The 17,388-nt window shown below is 46.8% G+C and overlaps 1 protein-coding gene across 2 annotated transcripts in view; it reads right to left on the reverse strand.

Annotated features, from left to right (window-relative positions):
• The window catches only part of LOC146336673 (uncharacterized), a 49,231-nt gene that overhangs the window by 21,158 nt on the left and 10,685 nt on the right, over positions 1 to 17,388 (reverse strand). For both annotated transcript variants that reach the window (XM_084818679.1, XM_084818680.1), the window contains 5 exons: positions 11,664 to 11,883; positions 9,989 to 10,146; positions 7,850 to 7,951; positions 4,095 to 4,292; positions 2,614 to 3,173 (listed from right to left, as the gene is read on the reverse strand). In XM_084818679.1, coding sequence (XP_084674805.1) covers positions 2,614 to 3,173; positions 4,095 to 4,292; positions 7,850 to 7,951; positions 9,989 to 10,146; positions 11,664 to 11,883 — 1,238 coding nt within the window. The remainder of the gene's footprint in view (positions 1 to 2,613; positions 3,174 to 4,094; positions 4,293 to 7,849; positions 7,952 to 9,988; positions 10,147 to 11,663; positions 11,884 to 17,388) is intronic.

A 17,388-nucleotide genomic window follows, 5' to 3' on the forward strand; every position in this document is an offset into this window, starting at 1 on the left:
TTAGGGTCCAAATCCGGATACGGCTGCCAGCACCTACTCTAGAGTAAAAATGGCAGGGGGGGGGGAGAGATAGCTGCTAGATATGAATTTAAGGTAATGTGCATTTGGGTGCCTTGCCACCTTTGGCAAGGTGAGGTGAGGGGAATGGCTAGGAAGGGGGATTTGAGTGGGGGAGGACCTGGGGGCAATGGAAGGGGTTTGGACGTGGAGCCTGAGACCCAACCACAGTATGGTTGGTGTCAGGAACTTCCCCACCTGAAACAGAAAGGAGTAAAGCAGGAATCAGGATCCTAGGTAGAAGAGATAGAAAGCTACAGTCATTTCAGCCCAGGACAGCCCCTTAGCTCAGCGACAGAGGACATGTTTTGGCATGTAGAAGGCGCCAGGCTGAATCCCTAGCATTATGCCAGTTAAAGGGCTCAGGTGATGAGAAAACCCCTCTCTCTGCCCAAGACCCCCTGAGAAGCCGCTGACAGAGCAGGCAGCCCTGGCTTAGATGGCCACGCCCCCCCTTCCCTAACCTGGGTCTTTCCATGTGTTGCAGACTACAAGTCCCATCATCCCCAATGCTGGCTGGAGCTGATGGTGGTTGTAGTCCAAAATGTGGCAGCAGCAGGTAGGGTGGCCAAGTGTTCACTTTTACAGGCAGCAGTCCTCTATTTGAAGGCTTTAAAATGGCCACCTGTATCAGCCTTGCCAAAGCCTGGGCGAGAGAACTGACATGCAGTGTCGTCATCGTTTCGGTGGCTTCTGTGAAAGAGTCACAATATGTCCCAGATGTTGTGGGAAGTTATGCTCGTTATTTCTGTCCTCTTCAGTTAAGTCTTTATTCAACAGAAGAATAACGAACCCTCCGGTGTTATCTGTCAGAAGGGCCGGCCCAAGACACTTTACTCTCTGAGGGGGAGCAGAAAATGGCACCCCCTCAAGGTGCACGGCACCCCAGGTAGATCAAGTAATTTAGGTAACAGACACCCTTCCCTGGAAGTAAAAATACAACAGCAACAGCAGCCGCAAAAAATGAATTAAATAACCAAAAAGTTGTTGTCGTTTCATAGCATCCAGAATCAGTTGCCCAAGGCGATTTTTAGGCCATGCTTTATTATAATGTTGTATTATGCTTATAATGTCGTAATTTTGTATTTTTCGTGTGAATTGTTGTGAGCCGCCCAGACAGCCTCAGCTATTGGGCGGTACAGAAATGAAATACATCATCATTTCACTCTGCCTCACAGAAGGGTCAGCCTTCCAGGGCCTGGAATCTGTTCTTTGGTCGTGTCCTATCACGGCAACAAATGTACATAGATGCACTGATTCCTCCGCACCCCCCCAAAAGACATGCCCCCTCCTAACCAATGAGGGAAGGTAGGGTGTCCATGTGTCTTTTTTTGCAGTCCTCCATTTGAAGGGCTGCCAGAGGACCACTCTCTATTTGAAGACATTCTCTATGTGAAGGGCTGCCCTGTCCAGTTCTGGTTTAAAGAACTATTAGAACTGTTGCCCATCCAGGGTTTGCACCCGGACAGCAGACTGACCAGGCAGGCACAAGGGTCTACCTACACTACAGTGAGGTGCACTGTAGTTCTATTGAAATTCTAATAATTATTTCTAAATGTGTATCTGTACATATAAATTAGCATAGGCAAACTTTATGAAAATAGGTATCCTCTTTTATCCTCGTTTTTGGTGATGCATTTCTGCTTTTTTTGCCCATTCATAAGTGGCCACCCTAGCACCTAGGACACGGGGAAGGACTAGAACAGGAGTCCTGACCAGGGCTGGTAGTCAAACATCCGGCCCTTGTGCGGCACAGAAAGAAGCTCTACATTTCCAGGAGCTAAGGCACAACTTAAATACAGTTTTGCACAAGCGAATCGACATGTTGTTACCGACAACCATGCACAGAGAACAACGCCTCATTTACAGAGATTCCTTGAACGCCCTCCGGGCAGAGGATGTTTCAGGTGAGCGTGGGGGCATGTAGCAGAGAGGTTTTGAGAAAGCGGCGAAGTGCCAGGGGTTACAAGGCGAAGATTAGGGAGGTGCCTCCTTGGTTCCAGCAGGCCGAGAGAAAATTGATGGTTTCCTCCCGCTAGGCAAGGCAGAGAACTCTTCTGGGCATGCAGGCCAATTGAGAAGGCTGAACCACCGCCTTTACGACAGGAGCGGGGAGACATTTCTCTGCCCGGGGATACATTCCTTCTGGGGTAATCTGTCAGGGCCTGCGTGCTGTGGAAGCACCTTGGATTGCTCTGACTGAAACGCAGAGCGGGTTCGCCACTCCACTGACATTGGAGCCACCAGCCTCCACTGCACAGGGGTGTTGTGAGGATAAAATGGAGAAGAGGAGGAGGGCCATGTATGACGCCTTGGGCTCCTTGGAGGAAAGGCGGGATATAAAAGAAACAAACAAACAAACAAATGGGGCAGGGAGAAGAACCACGTAGGCTACCTTGAGCTCCATGGAAGAAAGGAGGGTGTATAAAATAGATATAAGATAGAATATGACAGATAGAATACGATAGAATAAGATAAAATAAGTGGATGTGGACCACGTTGGCCGACCTAGGGGCAGACAGAAGCTCAAGGCTCCTCTGACGTCACGCCAATTACCTGAAAGCTGCTGTGGTCCCTGGGCCTCAGACTGAGGCACCGGCTGAGTGACTCATCTTCGGTGCTGTGAGAGTCGTTTTCGTACAGGATGCTCTGGCCTGGGGTGAGAAAAGCAAGCAGCTTGTCCGGGTTCTCAGAGCCCCGGGCCTTGTACACCACGGCGTCCACCAGCCCCTTGGCAGTCAGGAGCATGTTTGTTTTGTAGGCGTCCACAGGGCCGTGGTAGAGGGCCACAGCTTCCACTCCATTCTGGATGGTGTTGTCAGGCAGAACAATCGCGGGCCTGGGGGTCACCCCGGCGCTACCCACCAGAAAGTAGCCCCGTTCGTCGGTGCTGTAGCCCGAGAGGTCCACCACCTTGTACGCCAAATTGTTCTTGCCGTTGTAGAAGACGAGCCAGTAGCCCCTGAGCTCAAACGGTGCTTGTGCAGGAGAGAAGAGCTCGACGTACTCCGTGTCCTCCCGCGCACCCGGGTTGTCCGGATTCACTTCGTTAATGAGCAGCTCCACCTGGGGCGTCGGAGGAGTTTCGGTCACCCTCGGTCCCTCCGATGTTAGCACTTCAAAGAGCAAAATCCCATCGTGTCAGGTGGAACATGTCGGGCAGAGAGGCAGAACCAAACCCGGCCCTCCTGGGCTCCCAAACTGGCTCTCTAGGCTCCCCAAATGGCCACACTCCCTTTCCCCTGCTCCTTCTCCTTGCTTCAGTCACTGCTCACTCACTCGGAGAGCATAGGTGTACAGCAAAAGCAGCACAAGGTAGAAGCAGGGTCAGGGGCCCCTCTGTTGGTGTGTGGGCCTTGGCAGATGCCCAGTGATGCCAACCTCTGATTCTTTTCTCAATGTCTTGTTTCTTTCCCTCATTCTCCAACTCATCACAAGCAACAGAGCCAGTGTGCTGTAGTGCTTGGAGTGTCAGACTGGGACTCGGGAGATCTGCGTTCTAGTCTCCACTCAGCCACGAAGCTCACTAAATGACTTTGAGCCAGTCACTGACCCTCAGCTTCACCTACCTCACAGGGTGGTTGTGAGGATAAAATGGAGAGGAGGACGACCATGTATGTCATCTTGGTTGCTCACAAGAGTAAAACGGACAGGATATAAAGGTAATAATAATTTAAAGAATAATAGTAAAACTTGAAGGCCTCATTATCACTTCATGCATTTGACAGAGAACATAAGAAGAGCCCTGCTGGATCAGACCAAGGGTCCATCTAGTCCAGCATTCTGTTCACAGAGTGCCCAACCAGCTGTTGACCAGGAACCCACAAGCAGAACACAAGTGCATCAGGACCCTCCCACCCATGTTCCCCAGCGTACTGCATCTGATATTGGAAATAGCGTGCACCCATCAAGATTAGAGCAAGGAAGATCTGCCAGTTATCCTGGCACTGTGGCAGGTGACCTCATCACGTCTACTCTGAAAAAAGCCCTGGAACGGCACTCCCCTGCATTAACCCTCTTCACTACACCACTGGTACCTGGAAGTGTTGCCATCACATTCACATCGCTCGAACAAGCCTTTGCCACCGTGCCGTTCCATTTTTCAAAGCTCATCACCTCTTTGCTCTCCAAGACATCAGAGAAGGCCTGCAGCAGGCTAGCAAGCTGCTCTGCTGATCTTGCAGTCAGAAGAGCTGTGAACACCAGTTCCGTGCCCTTGCATACTACAGCAGGATCTGAAAGGGAAAAAAGGAAATAACCTTCAAATGACAGTCCTGTATTGCAGCAATGGTCTCAGCTCTTCCTAAACCAATATATTTTCATTATGCACAACCCCGTTGAAACATACATACACCGTTTTTCACAGTGGCTCACAAAGCAAACCCAAATATAAAAGAGCAATAAATAGATTCTAATTCTAAATAGATCAGCTACAGCAATTAAAACAAAAACAGAGCAGCATTAAAACAGGCAGTATGGTATCAGAGAAAAAATGGATATCGATATATTGTTAGGAAATCCATGTGTTAAAACTATGATGGAGGTTTGGAGAAAGTACAGACCCTGGATAGCACCTGGAAGATCTTGTACATCTTTGGTTTAATGTGGAAAGAATCCTTTAACCTCACCCCTAATGTGTTGTGTGTACCCCAGAGTAGCAATACAGTGATAAGAATGCCGTTGACATCTGCATAAGGTGCCCAACAGATGCTTGTGCTTGTGTTGAGAACCAGAGTTGCTCCATGTTTATCATAGAATCATAGAATAGTAGGGTCGGAAGGGGCCTACAAGGCCATCGAGTCTAACCCCCTGCTCAATGCAGGAATCCAAGTCAGAGCATCCCTGACAAATGGCTGTCCAGCCTCGTCTTGAACGCCTCCAGTGTGGGAGAGCCCACCACCTCCCCAGGTAATTGGTTCCATTGTCGTATTGCTCTTACAGTCAGGAAGTTTTTCCTGATGTTCAGCTGGAATCTGGCTTCCTGTAACTTGAGCCCATTATTCCGTGTCCTGCACTCTGGGATGATCGAGAAGAGATCCTGGCCTTCCTCTCTGTGGCAACCTTTCAAGTACTTGAAGAGCGCTATCACATCTCCCCTCAGTCTTCTCTTCTCAAGGCTAAACATGCCCAGTTCTTTCAGTCTCTCCTCATAGGGCTTTGTTTCCAGTCCCCTGATCATCTTTGTTGCCCTCCTCTGAACCCTCTCCAGTTTGTCTGCATCCTTCTTAAAGTGCGGTGCCCAGAACTGGACACAGTATACCAGATGAGGCCTTACCAGTGCTGAGTAGAGGGAAACTAGGACTTCCCGGGATTTGGAAGCTATCCTTCTATGAATGCAGCCCAAAACAGAATTGGCCTTTTTTGCAGCCACATCACATTGTTGGCTCATATTCAGCTTGTGATCGACAAGACCCTTCTCGCTTGTAGTGTTGTTGAGCCCCATCCCCCATCTTGTAACTGTGCATTTGGTTTCTTTTTCCTAGGTGCAGAACTTGGCATTGATCCCTATTAAATGTCATTCTGTTGTTTTCTGCCCAGCGCGCCAGTCTATCCAGATCACTTTGAATTTTGTTTCTGTCTTCCAAAGTATTAGCTATCCCGCCCAATTTGGTGTCTTATGCAAATTTGATCAGCATTCCCTGCACCTCCTCCTCCAAGTCATTAATAAAAATGTTGAAGAGCACTGGGCCCAGGACTGAGCCATGCGGTACCCCACTCGTTACCTCTCCCCAGTTTGAGAAGGTCCCATTGATAAGCACTCTTTGAGTCCGGTTCTGTAGCCAACTGTGTTTGTACACTAGCCCACCTTGTCTTGGCAGCGCAGTCTGTGAGAAGCAAATTGCAGCCTGTCAGTGGTCTGCCCTGGGAATTGCTGGGGAGTGAAGACTCCTCCCCAGGGAGCTGCAGCTCATAGACTGTGCTGTGAGCTGGTAAGGATTGTACTCCATGCACCAACTCAGTATCAGCAGCTGGCAAGCGTCCACCCTGTCCAGGGAGGGAATGTTCAGCTCCTCTCCAGATAATAGGGCGTGTGAATGCCTCCAAGTAATGTGTCTAATAGCGCATGGCTAGAGTTCTTCCCTATATGTGACTATTTCACTACATACAAGTTTGCCCCACTGAATGTTCGGGGCTCTCTGCCCCTTTGCTGACAGAGTGCCTTGCAGGCCATGTAATAAAGCACTTGGTCCAGGAGTCTTACCTGTGTCTAGTGAATTCATTGGGCCTCTGGTTAGACAACGAACATGTGAGCACATTCTGCTTTTGTAACATTAATAAAGAAATTAACGAAGGGAATTTAGGTAAGGTGTCTAAATGGGAGGGAATAATTTAAAATAAACAAAAAAAAATCATAAAATGCCTTCTGGAATAGAAAAGCATTAAGAGAAAGCATGTTTTAAAAATTGGGTGCAATAGCCTCCAACACCGGGATCCCCAAACTTTTTTGAGTCGGTGGACACATCTGGAGTTTTGAGAGACTGTCATAGATACTCTCATAAAATGGCTGCCGGGGGCGGGCGGGGGGGGGGGAGCCAGGCAGAGCTTGCCCATTCATAAAATGGCTGACATGTTGGGCATGGCTGGTCATGATACCCAATACGCTCATTTCCCAGAAGGCAAACAGGTGAGATTATAGGAAAAGTAACTTCACCAGGAACCTAAGTACAAGGCAAAGGCAGAGTCTGAACGTCAAAACACAAAAGCGCTAATTTGAATCCAAATAAAAACGGTGGTGGAGGGCAGCGCTTCACTTTGCAACATGTCAGCATCCCAGTTATTTTTGTTTTAATCTTAAGAAAGGAAATTAAAAGTAGGAGGAGCCGACAGCAGAGAGAGATGCCCATGGGCACCGTGCTGGACACCGCAGCTCCAAAGCTAAGGTTGTTTGGAAAAACAACTGAAAGCACTCTTCATTCCAGGCATCCTGCAGGGCTGGTGACAGAGGCAAGCCTCATCGAAAAGCTGTGGAGGCCCACACCCCTGCAAGGGGGCCACTGTTGGCTCTGAGGGCTTCCTGGCCCTGCTGCTGCTCCTCTACACTGTCGCTGCTTGTTCACCTGACCTCTGCGAGCATACAAGCAGTGACAAGAATATCCTTCACTTGCCTTGCATTCTCTTTCTGGATGGTTGTACGGATCAGGCCCAGAGGGAGAGGTGAAGTGAAGGGACAACAAAGATTGCATTTCATTTATTACATTCCCATACTGCCCAATAGCCAAATCTCACTGGGTGGTTTACAAGGATTAAAACCCTAAAAATACAATATAATAACATAACATGAAATCATTTACATACAAAAATATAAAACTAATTTAAACAATCATCAATAAATCTCCCAGGACCTGTTAAAACCCTTATCGTATGCTGTCCAATGCCTGGGAGTGGAGGAAGGTCTTAACCTGATGCCGAAAAGATGACAATGTTGGCGCCAGGATGACTTCACTGAGGAAAGCGTTCCACAATTGAGGGGCCACCACCAAGAATGCCCTCTCCCTTGTTGCCATCTTTTGAACCTCCCTCAGAGGAGGCACCTGGAAGAGGTCCTCAGCTGATTATTGTTATGTGCAGGTAAGTTCATACCAGGAGCGGGGTTCTGTCAGGTATTGTGGTCCCAAGCTGTGTAAGGTTTTAGCAGCAAGGAGGAGGTGGGGCCCGCTGAGAGCAAGAGCACTGCAAAACCTGGAGCTGACACTCTCCTCCAACTCTTCCATTGTTTTCCTTTAGAAATGCTTTTTAAATCACTCATCTTATATAGCTTCAGTCCCAAACTTATACGATGCACTCATCTTACCTTTGAAATAAACAGGAGACACTCCGCAGTAACACTGCTTATCCAGGACCTGAGACAAAGACATCCGGATCTTGCTTTCCTCCAGCACCTCTTGCTGGCAATCTAAAAAGAAACAGAAGACCCTAAGAGCATGTGGCCACAGTGCAGGGTCCATGTGAGTGCAGAAAGCTGGCCTTCCAAATTACAAATATTTATTTATTGCATTTATAATCCTGCCCTTCCTCCAAGGAGCACAGGGTGGCGTACAGAGCCCTTCTCTCCCCCCCACCCCAATGTTATTGTTACAACAACCCTGTGAGGTGGGCTAGGCTAGGCTAGGCTGTGACAAACACTGGCCCAAAGTCACTCAGAGAGTTTTATCACTGAGGTACAAATGAGATGTCATGTTTATTATGTATTTGGCAGCTAGATCTGAACTAGATTTTTAAAGAGTGTATTGCAAGGCACTGAGGGTGGTGGCAATTTTTCATCTGGACCACAACATGTTCTGGGTGATGTTTAACCCTTCCCTCTCCAACTGCAATCTCAATTGCCCCCTCCAACTGCAAAACTCAATCTCTATCTCCCCCGCCTCCCCGCTCAGCTATTAGTGTTTGGGGAAAGAACTCCAATTGGCAGCAATAGATCCCCCCCCCCATTCTAACTGCTGCACATGAGGAGGATGTTTGCTAGGAACACAGCTGGGGAGGGCAGGGTAAAACCTCTCTTCCCTGCACGCTGCATTCAGATGAAACAGGGGACACACCTTGTAGTCCCAGACTTTTTAGTCTTTTAGATTAAAAAAAAAAGTATTTTAAGATCCTTGCACTGCTTAAAATACACTTCAGGTATTTTAAAATCCTTGCACTGCCATTGGCTTTTCCTCTGTTTTTTTCCTCTAGTTTTAATCTGTTTCAAACTTCTTTATATTATGTTTTATTTTACCATGCTATTGTATTTTTTCGTTTTATGATTTGTTTTGCGAACCACCCAGACAGCTTTGGCTATTGGGCGGTATGGAATTGTAATCAAGAAGAAGAAGAAGAAAACACCCACAGATGTGCTGACTAACCGCACAATAAACGTTATGTCTAGTGGGGCCCTGAGCAGAGATTTGAACCCGGGTCTCCCGAGTCCTAGTCCAACGCTCTTCATCGCCACACCATACTGGCCGCTTAGCACACAAATGTGGATTCTTCTTATCAAAGCTACTGTTTGGAAGACGAGCCTTGGGGCTTTCAAATTTTTTTGCCAATACTAGACCACAGAGAGTGCTATGGGGTTAAAACAAACAAATAAACCTCTCTTAATCTACAGGCAAGATTTAACAGACAACCACACAAACCCTAGAGGGCCTTTGAACATGGGACTGCCCTAGCCACGTAGCCAGAGAAGGGATGAGAGTTTTAAAGCAAGTGGGCCATACCGGTACGGTGCGCAGAACCCTCACCCAACCCACAGCTTACCTCCCTGAAGCCTCTCTCCCACCCTCAAATGCTTTCCTCCCAGCTGTGTACACCTCTGGCATCACAGCTCAGCTAAGAAGAAAAGCACCTGGGGGAAAAGGCTGAGTACTAGTGTGGTGTTGGGCTTAGTGTGTTGGACCAGGGCCAGGGAGACCTGAGTTCAAATCCCCATTCAGCCATGAAGCTCACTGGTGATCTTGGCCAGTCTCTCTCTCTGTCTCTCTCTCAGGCTGACCTACCTCACTGGGCTGTGATAAGGATAAAATGAGGGCAAGGGGGAGAACCATGTAGGCTGCCTTAGACGCCTTGGAGGAAGGGCGAGATAAAAAGATACTATATAAATAAGCAAACTTGGGGGAAGACACACCCTTGGCAGAGGGCGAGTTCCACCCTTCTCAGCCATGCTCCACTGTTGCTTTTAAAACTGGATTCTCCACCCAGCCATACCAAAAAATACCAGCGAATTTTCTCTTAAAGCTCTTAGGACAGGCATTTCAACCTTTTAGAACGGGGCATGGAAAAGCCAAGAAACCAGCAAACGATTGGCCACTGAAGGAAAAGGGGTGGGGCCAAGGGGAGGTTGGAATGGGCTTCTGGGGAACCCCATAGGGTTGGACTGGATCTCCGGGCTGCATTTCTTCCTCAGGCCTGAGGTCAACACCCCTGATCTACACCTAGAGGCTGCAGCACCCACCTGGTACTCGAAGGCACAAGGAAATCTCTTGACCAAAGCGCTTCTTGGGGCAGTCGTTGAATTGCCGAGGCGTGGGCTTGCCAAGAGTGTAGGCAGAGGAATCACGGGTGATGGAGCAGCAGACACACCGGTTCACAGATGTATCGTTATGCTGGGACCTGATAATGATTGACAGAGAGAGGGGAGAAGAACTACATTAAAAACAGAGCGGGGAAAGAGAGCTCAAGAAGTTGATAAATCAGTCGACTGGCCACATTTGCATGTAACACTAAGCCAAACATTCTGGCTTAAATAAACCAGAATATTCAGGAGCAGCGTAATGCTAAGCCAAAAATCCTGGCTTAAATAAACCAGGATTTGCATAAACAGTGTAACACTAAGACACAAATGATGGCTTAAATAAACCAGAATATGCATGAGCAGCATAATGCTAAGCCAAAAATCCTGGCTTAAATAAACCAGGATTTTCGTAAACAGTGTAACACTAAGACACACATGATGGCTTAAATAAACCAGGATTTGCATAAATAGTGTAACACTAAGACACAAATGATGGCTTAAACAAACCAGGATATGTATGAGCAGTGTGTGGGTGCACACAGCGCCCTCACTCTGCTTCACTCCTCCACTTTGCATGCATGGGGAAACAAACCAGGAAGCCACAATTAACCACAGCTTCCTGCTATGTGCAAAACAGAAACTATGGTTAATCACTTCAAAACAAGCCAGGATTTGTAAGCCATCTTCAAACCATAGTTTGAAGACAGCTTACAAATCCTGGCTTGTATGGGAGCAACTACCCACAGTTTGAAGACAAGAGAAAGCCTGGCAGAAAAGACAGGAGGACAAACATATATGGAAAGAATTAATAATGGGCCCCAGGTTGCAAATTGTGGTCAATGATGGGCCACAGATCTCTGAAGGTCAAAGACTATTGCTTTAAAGCAGCCACAATCTACAGTCTCTGTAGTAATTGGAAACTATAGAGTTAAATATTGTCTCCAGTTATTATGGGTTGGAGTTAAGACTCCACCCCTTTAGCTTGTGCTTGTGATTACTCTCATACCTAGGGAGGTGGCGGGCTCTCCCACACTGGAGGCATTCAAGACGAGGCTGGACAGCCATCTGTCAGGGATGCTCTGACTTGGATTCCTGCACTGAGCAGGGGGTTGGACTCAATGGCCTTGTAGGCCCCTTCCAGCCCTACTATTCTGTGATTCTATGATTTTCCTATTTAGTTCGGTGTTAGCCTGTTCCTCAATAAACACTCTCTTGTTTGGGCCTACAAGTGAGTACTCTGTTTCATTTATAGGAAACTTATATAAAGTTTCCTATATTATTATTCAATAATTATTATTATTTCCTATTACTTCCTTATATAAAGGAAAACTTAACAATCTCAGTTTCGTATTTGAATTAGCGTTGAGGATAATCATACTAATGATCTACTTTACCTGACAGTGGAAAAAATTACTGGAATCACATACGCAAAGCGCTTGACGTAATCAAGGAATGCTGCATAATACGTGCCATTATTAAAACATGCAATACAAATGTTCCTCATGCATGTGTTTTTCTAGCTGCAGAATCTGGAGTTTGCTCCTGCAGAGTGAAGGCCCCCCCTCCACTGGAAAGGTCACAGCCCCCAACCTACGCCAACCAGCTTCTTCCTTACCACTCTCTCACATAGAAGAGGGGTCTGCTGGCGGTCAACATGTCTGTCAGCTTCAAATCGGTGCTCTCAACTGTTGTGTAAACCAAGGCGTCCAGAAGGTTTGTGGCTGACGCGGCAGCCCCCATGGCAAAGCTGCTGTTGGACCCCCTGTATAGGCCAATGGCATTGACACCTGGCCTGAAGAGGAGGAGGCTGGAATTCGAGGGGAATGCCAGGTCAACTGCAGCCCAAAGAGAAATATATAAGGAGGTAGTATGGTATGATATTTTTAAAAATTGGCACATCAGCATAAAACAAGGCTGCAGAACCTCTTTCGTCCTGAGGGCTGAATTCCATTTTGGGTAAATCCTCAAGGGCTGCATTCCAGTTGAGGGCGGGGCCAATGGGCCAAAGGGGTGGAGTCAAAGGCAAAAGGGGCAGAGTCAAAATACCAAAAAAAACACACCAGCATAATTTTAGCTCAAAGCTGTTAATACCAGTTAACAAAGCCTTAGGGGAGGTATTTCAGCCTTTTAGAATAATAAAACATTGCACAAAAGCCAGGAAACCACCAAAGGACTAGTGGTTGGCATAAAGGTGGTAGGCCAGGGAAAGAGGATATGGCCCCCTGAGGAACCCCAGAAGGCTGGACTTGGCCTCTAGGCCTGAGGTTCTGCAGCCCTAGCATAAAGGCATGTCCTGCGCCCACATATAACACCATATGGCTGATGGTTTTCCTCCAAGTTACATTGCATCCATTTTCTCAGCCACCGTTGGTCTTCTACAATTTTAAAAGCCAGGAGGCAATTGTTCTTTTTGTTTAAAGATATACTAGAAAAACAACAATGGCCTAAACTATGGTTTCAGAACAAGCCAGGATCCAAAATCACGGTTTGATCATGGCTTGTTCACACTCACCTGAGTAAAAAACAAACTACAGTTGAATGTCACTAGGAACTGTGGTTGGTTTAAAAGCAGTAGTGAAAGCTTCCAGCTGCCTCTCTGAAAAATGGGGGAGTGCATGAGCCCAAGGTTCATCAGGGCTCCTTCACATAGTAGGAAAATTTGATTTCCTGCTCCATCTGAGCCAGGCCTATGACAGGACTTAATAATATCAGCCATGCCAGCAAGGGCTCACTCACCTGCATATCCCCCAATGCAATATACGCCATCAGCTGGCAACACTACTTTACTGCTGTCTGCATAGGTCAAACAGGTCAGTCTCTATGCTGGAGAATAAACAGACCTAAGTCTGATATAATGAATAGCATCACTGAGAAACCTGGGTGAACATTTTGATCTGCCAGGACACTCAGCTACTGCTCTTAAAAGTATCCATACTTCAACATAAAGACTGCAAAGGGAAGTTCCAGCATGAAATGTATTAGCAAACTTTATTCTATTGAATTCGGACTCAATCAAGATTGGGGGCATCTTTCTCACTACAGAAAAAAATGTCCTTCTTTGGGAGTTTAATCAGTCAAGCAAGAAAGACAGAATAGTAGCTGCTGGTGCAAATGGGTCACTGTGATCTTATCATGTATGCTTTTGGGTCTACAGAAACATGACACAGCCACTGCCAGTCTTTGTTCATAGCCTTTCATAATTGGCCCACACACAAGAGCCCCTTGGAGTGGTTCCTCCTCTTCACCATCGCAACCTGCTGGTTCACCTGCCTCTCACTCTGACTCAGACAACAGTGGTGGTGACAAAGAAAAGCAGTAGATGCCACTGCCTATTTGCCCCTGTATGCCCCGGCCGTGGGCTGCTAAGGTTTGGAGGAGCTGAGATAATGATAAGCCAGATCCAGGTTTGCTTACAAGGAGACTTTATTGAGTACTTACAGCACACAGGTGTACCCAATGGTTGGATCAGACAGCTTCTCTGAACCCAGAACCAAGGGGTACAATGGGTTTTATACCATACCTGTCAGCAGTGAGGCAGCATGACAGCAGCAAGCGTTAATTAGCATTCATCTGCAACTTTCCCAGCAAAGACTAACAGCCCCACGTCACAGGGGAAACAATCAGAACTTTCCCGGCACAGACACCTGTAAACAGAGCCTCACTTCTGAGGCACTTCCCAGGCCCTGATAAGATTCAGAGCTCGTTCATGGAATGTGCTGAGGCGGCGATATCAACCTTTGACTCATCTTACCAGCCAAGAGGCCCACTAGCAAGAGAATTGCAGCCCATAATTAACCTAAAGAGAGCATTATGGATCTCTAGGCCCCTCTAAAACTACTGGTGACTTGGTTACAGGCCTGGGGCCATTACAGCCCCGTCTCTCTGCCTGTTGAGAAGCAAGTGGTAGCAATGATGAGAAAGATGATAAGGAGCAACAGCTGCTGTGACAACAGCAGTGAGAAGGCAGACTCATTGGAGGAGGGGGCCCATTGAGGGTGTCTTGCCAAAGGCCCCCCCCAAAACCTGGAGCCAGCACTGCACATGCATCTGATAAAGTGCACGCCAGCCCATGAGAGCTTGTGCCACAATAAATGTGTTACTCTTTAAAAGGTGCCACCGTACCCTTTGTTGTTTTGAGTCCATTGGTAATCCTGAAATATCAACCTTTGAGCTCACTTCAGCCTTGGATTGGCGACGTTTCAAAAGATGAATCAGAGGTCAAAGTGTGCTTTGGCAGGGTCCAGGGCTGTCAACTCAACCCTTTTTCATCGTGGGAGCAGCGACTACATCAACAGGCTTATCTCTACAAAGTGTTTACAGTAGCTCAGTCCAGCTGATCTTCCAAACAATAGTCTGGAAGGTTTTGAACACAGTGCAGGCTTATGTACTCCCTCCTACATCATGGATTCCCTCCTTCATTTCCTGGCTTTTTTAGCCAGAGTTTATAGCAATATCCAAATTGGGCAATTATGGGTTAGCACTAATCTCCAAACCATGGTTTGCAAGCCCACTTCAAACCAGAGTTTTGGAGGTTAGTGCTAACCATCACTGACCACTTTGGACATTATGGCAACCTTTAATTGTCACCAACCAGGAAAGGAGAGTGGGGGGAAGAACCTGGAAGCCCAAGGGGAAAGGAGCATAAGAAGCTGCCTTATAACAGGTCAGACCTTGTCCATCTAGCCAGTATAACAGGGGTGTTCAACCTTTGGCCCTTCGGTGTTCCCCAGATGGCCACTGCCCCTTCCACTGGTTCCACCCCTCTTTCTCTTCACCACCCATCAATCGATGGTTTCCCAGCTTGTGTGCAGTTTTACCCCAATCCAAGAGGTTGAAATGCCTCTCCTAAGGCTTACTTGCTGGCAGTAAGAGCTATAAGCTAAAGCATGCTGTTATTCTGGGTGTTTGGCCCCACCCACCACTGGAGCTTTTGGAGCTTCTCCAAAATCAAAAGAGATTCCGCACCCCTGCAATATAGTCTACTCAGTGCCTTTCTAGGGTCTCCGGTAGAGGTCTTCCACATTATCTGCTACCTTATGCTGCATATTCGAAGGTTTGAACCTGGGACTCTTTGTGCACAAAAGATGTAATCTACTCCCTCCCCCAAGGCTTCCCTGACCAGGAATCAAGCCCAGGTGTCAGCAGCAAACCCTGATAACGAAGAAAAGGAGCAAGGAGGAATATGCAAACTCATAGTATGGAAGAACGGAACATTCTCGGAGCCAGGCCCATAGCTAATGAATTACCTTCCCCCTAAAACAAGTCCAAAAAGTAGAAAATATACACTATGGCAGGCATTTTGTTCACTCAGGGTAACAACCCTAGAATAGCAGCTGCCAGTTCTTGCTGGGGTATACAGGGCCCAAAGGAAGTAACTGTTCTTCGCCAACAGTACTTACACTAAATATTAGCAATGGTATGGTATTAGCCACTCTACACGGAGCTGGGAAAAGTTCAGCTGAAGTGTAACTGCATTTTAAGGGACGATACAACAAAACCAGGAAGGACTTTCTAAAAAATAACAGAGGTCGGTAAATATTTGGAAATGCATGCACTGTGTTTATCCCATGACTACACCACACTTCTCCAACTTTGGTACTAAACCCAGACATCAGCACCCCCAGTACTACAAATCTCCATTATTTTTTAACCTTCCTAAGTCTGCCACAGTTAGCCCCCAAAGGACATTAAACTATGTAATTTCTCCCATTCATCTGTGCCGCGTTGTATATCTATGATAAAGTGATCAATCCTCCTGTGCTTTGTTTTTGCAAAAACAAAATTGAGGGTTTCACCAAAAGGATATTATGATCAGTTAGATTCTCCTTAAAAAGAATGGGGATGGGGGAAAAGGAAAGATGGCACAGCCAAGGTATTGTGGTCTAAATGACCCTGCCACAGTGAAAAGTACAATATAACATCACAATAGCTATTTTATGTTGATGAAATAGTTAAGATGAGGTGGTTAACTATTTAGTATCAACATCCAGATGGGATGGATGTGTTAGACAGTTGCAGCAAAAAAAAAAAAAAAAGTCTTGTGGTACCTTTGAGATGGAGGGAGCAATCCTATGGCCACTACTCAGCAGCTAGATGGCCATAGGATATCTGGTTTTCCAGGAACCGACCTTCCCCCCATTCCACACTGCCCTGCAGGCAGTGTAGAACAGCCCTGTGCTCCATGCTCGAAAAAGGAGTGCGGAGCGGCCAAAACGGGGTGTTCCAGGGGATGTTCTGGGGCGGGGAGGGCAGGAACGCCAATACAACACATCCAATGTGTCGCCCGGCAGCCTCTTCCCTGGTTCCGCCCTCGCTGCAAATGCAGGGCAGGAGAAGCACAGAGGGAACAATCCCCTCCGTGCCGAGCTCGGAGGCAGCTGCCTATCTGCATGGGATTGCACCCTAACAGATGATGGCACAAAATTTTGCCAACTTGAGTACATTTCTTACATGTGATGAAGTAGACTCTAGTCCACAATACCTTATGCTGTAATAAATGGGTTAGGATGCAATCCTATGCATGTTTAGACAGAATCAACATGCTAGAAAAAAAATCCTACACCTCCCACCATTCTGTCTAAACATGCGTAGGATTGCACCCTTAATCTTAAAGCAGCCTTCCCCAACCTGCCACCCTCCAGCTGTGTTGGATTACAACTCCCATCTTCCTCAGCAAGCAGAAGACATACGTTGTACTTCTTCTGGCACCAGGTGAAGACCTTTTTATTCTCCCAGTGTTTTGGCATTTTAGCTTCCTAGTCTTGGTGCTTTAAATTTGTATTTTAAATCTCTGCATTGCTGCTAGGTTTTATTCTGGTGGTACTGTTATATTGTGGTTTTAAGCTTTCATATTTTATATTGTTTTATGCTGCGCTTTGTGGTTTTAATTTTTGTGAACCGCCTAGAGGGCTTCAGCTATTGGGTGGTATAGAAATGAAATAAAGATAGATTATGATAGTCATGCAATGCAACACATTCCACCTTTATCCTGGGTAAACAGGTTTGTCAGGGCTTTCTACTTTTTCAAAAACCTGCCAGATTTGTTTGACCAGAGGCCACAGTGACACAAAATAAACGCTTCTCTTAATTGACTTTCAAACAAGCAGAACTTCAAGTAGGCACCCCGGATTCCAGTCTACTGGACCATACTGACAAACTAGAGGTAATGACGAATGCCCAAGCCATCCATTGTGCAATGTAACTATTGTAAAAATATAACCATCACATTTTGAAAGATAAACCCATTCCTTTCCTGGGAGTGGCAAGGGAGGCCATAAAGCCTCAAAATATATATTGTAAAGACAAACACAGTAAAGATTGGAAAATTGCCATGCATTTTA

This window comes from Heloderma suspectum, chromosome 12, assembly GCF_057233095.1.
Source record: "Heloderma suspectum isolate Gila_16-S chromosome 12, 16-S_ref, whole genome shotgun sequence".
Taxonomy (NCBI): domain Eukaryota; kingdom Metazoa; phylum Chordata; class Lepidosauria; order Squamata; family Helodermatidae; genus Heloderma; species Heloderma suspectum.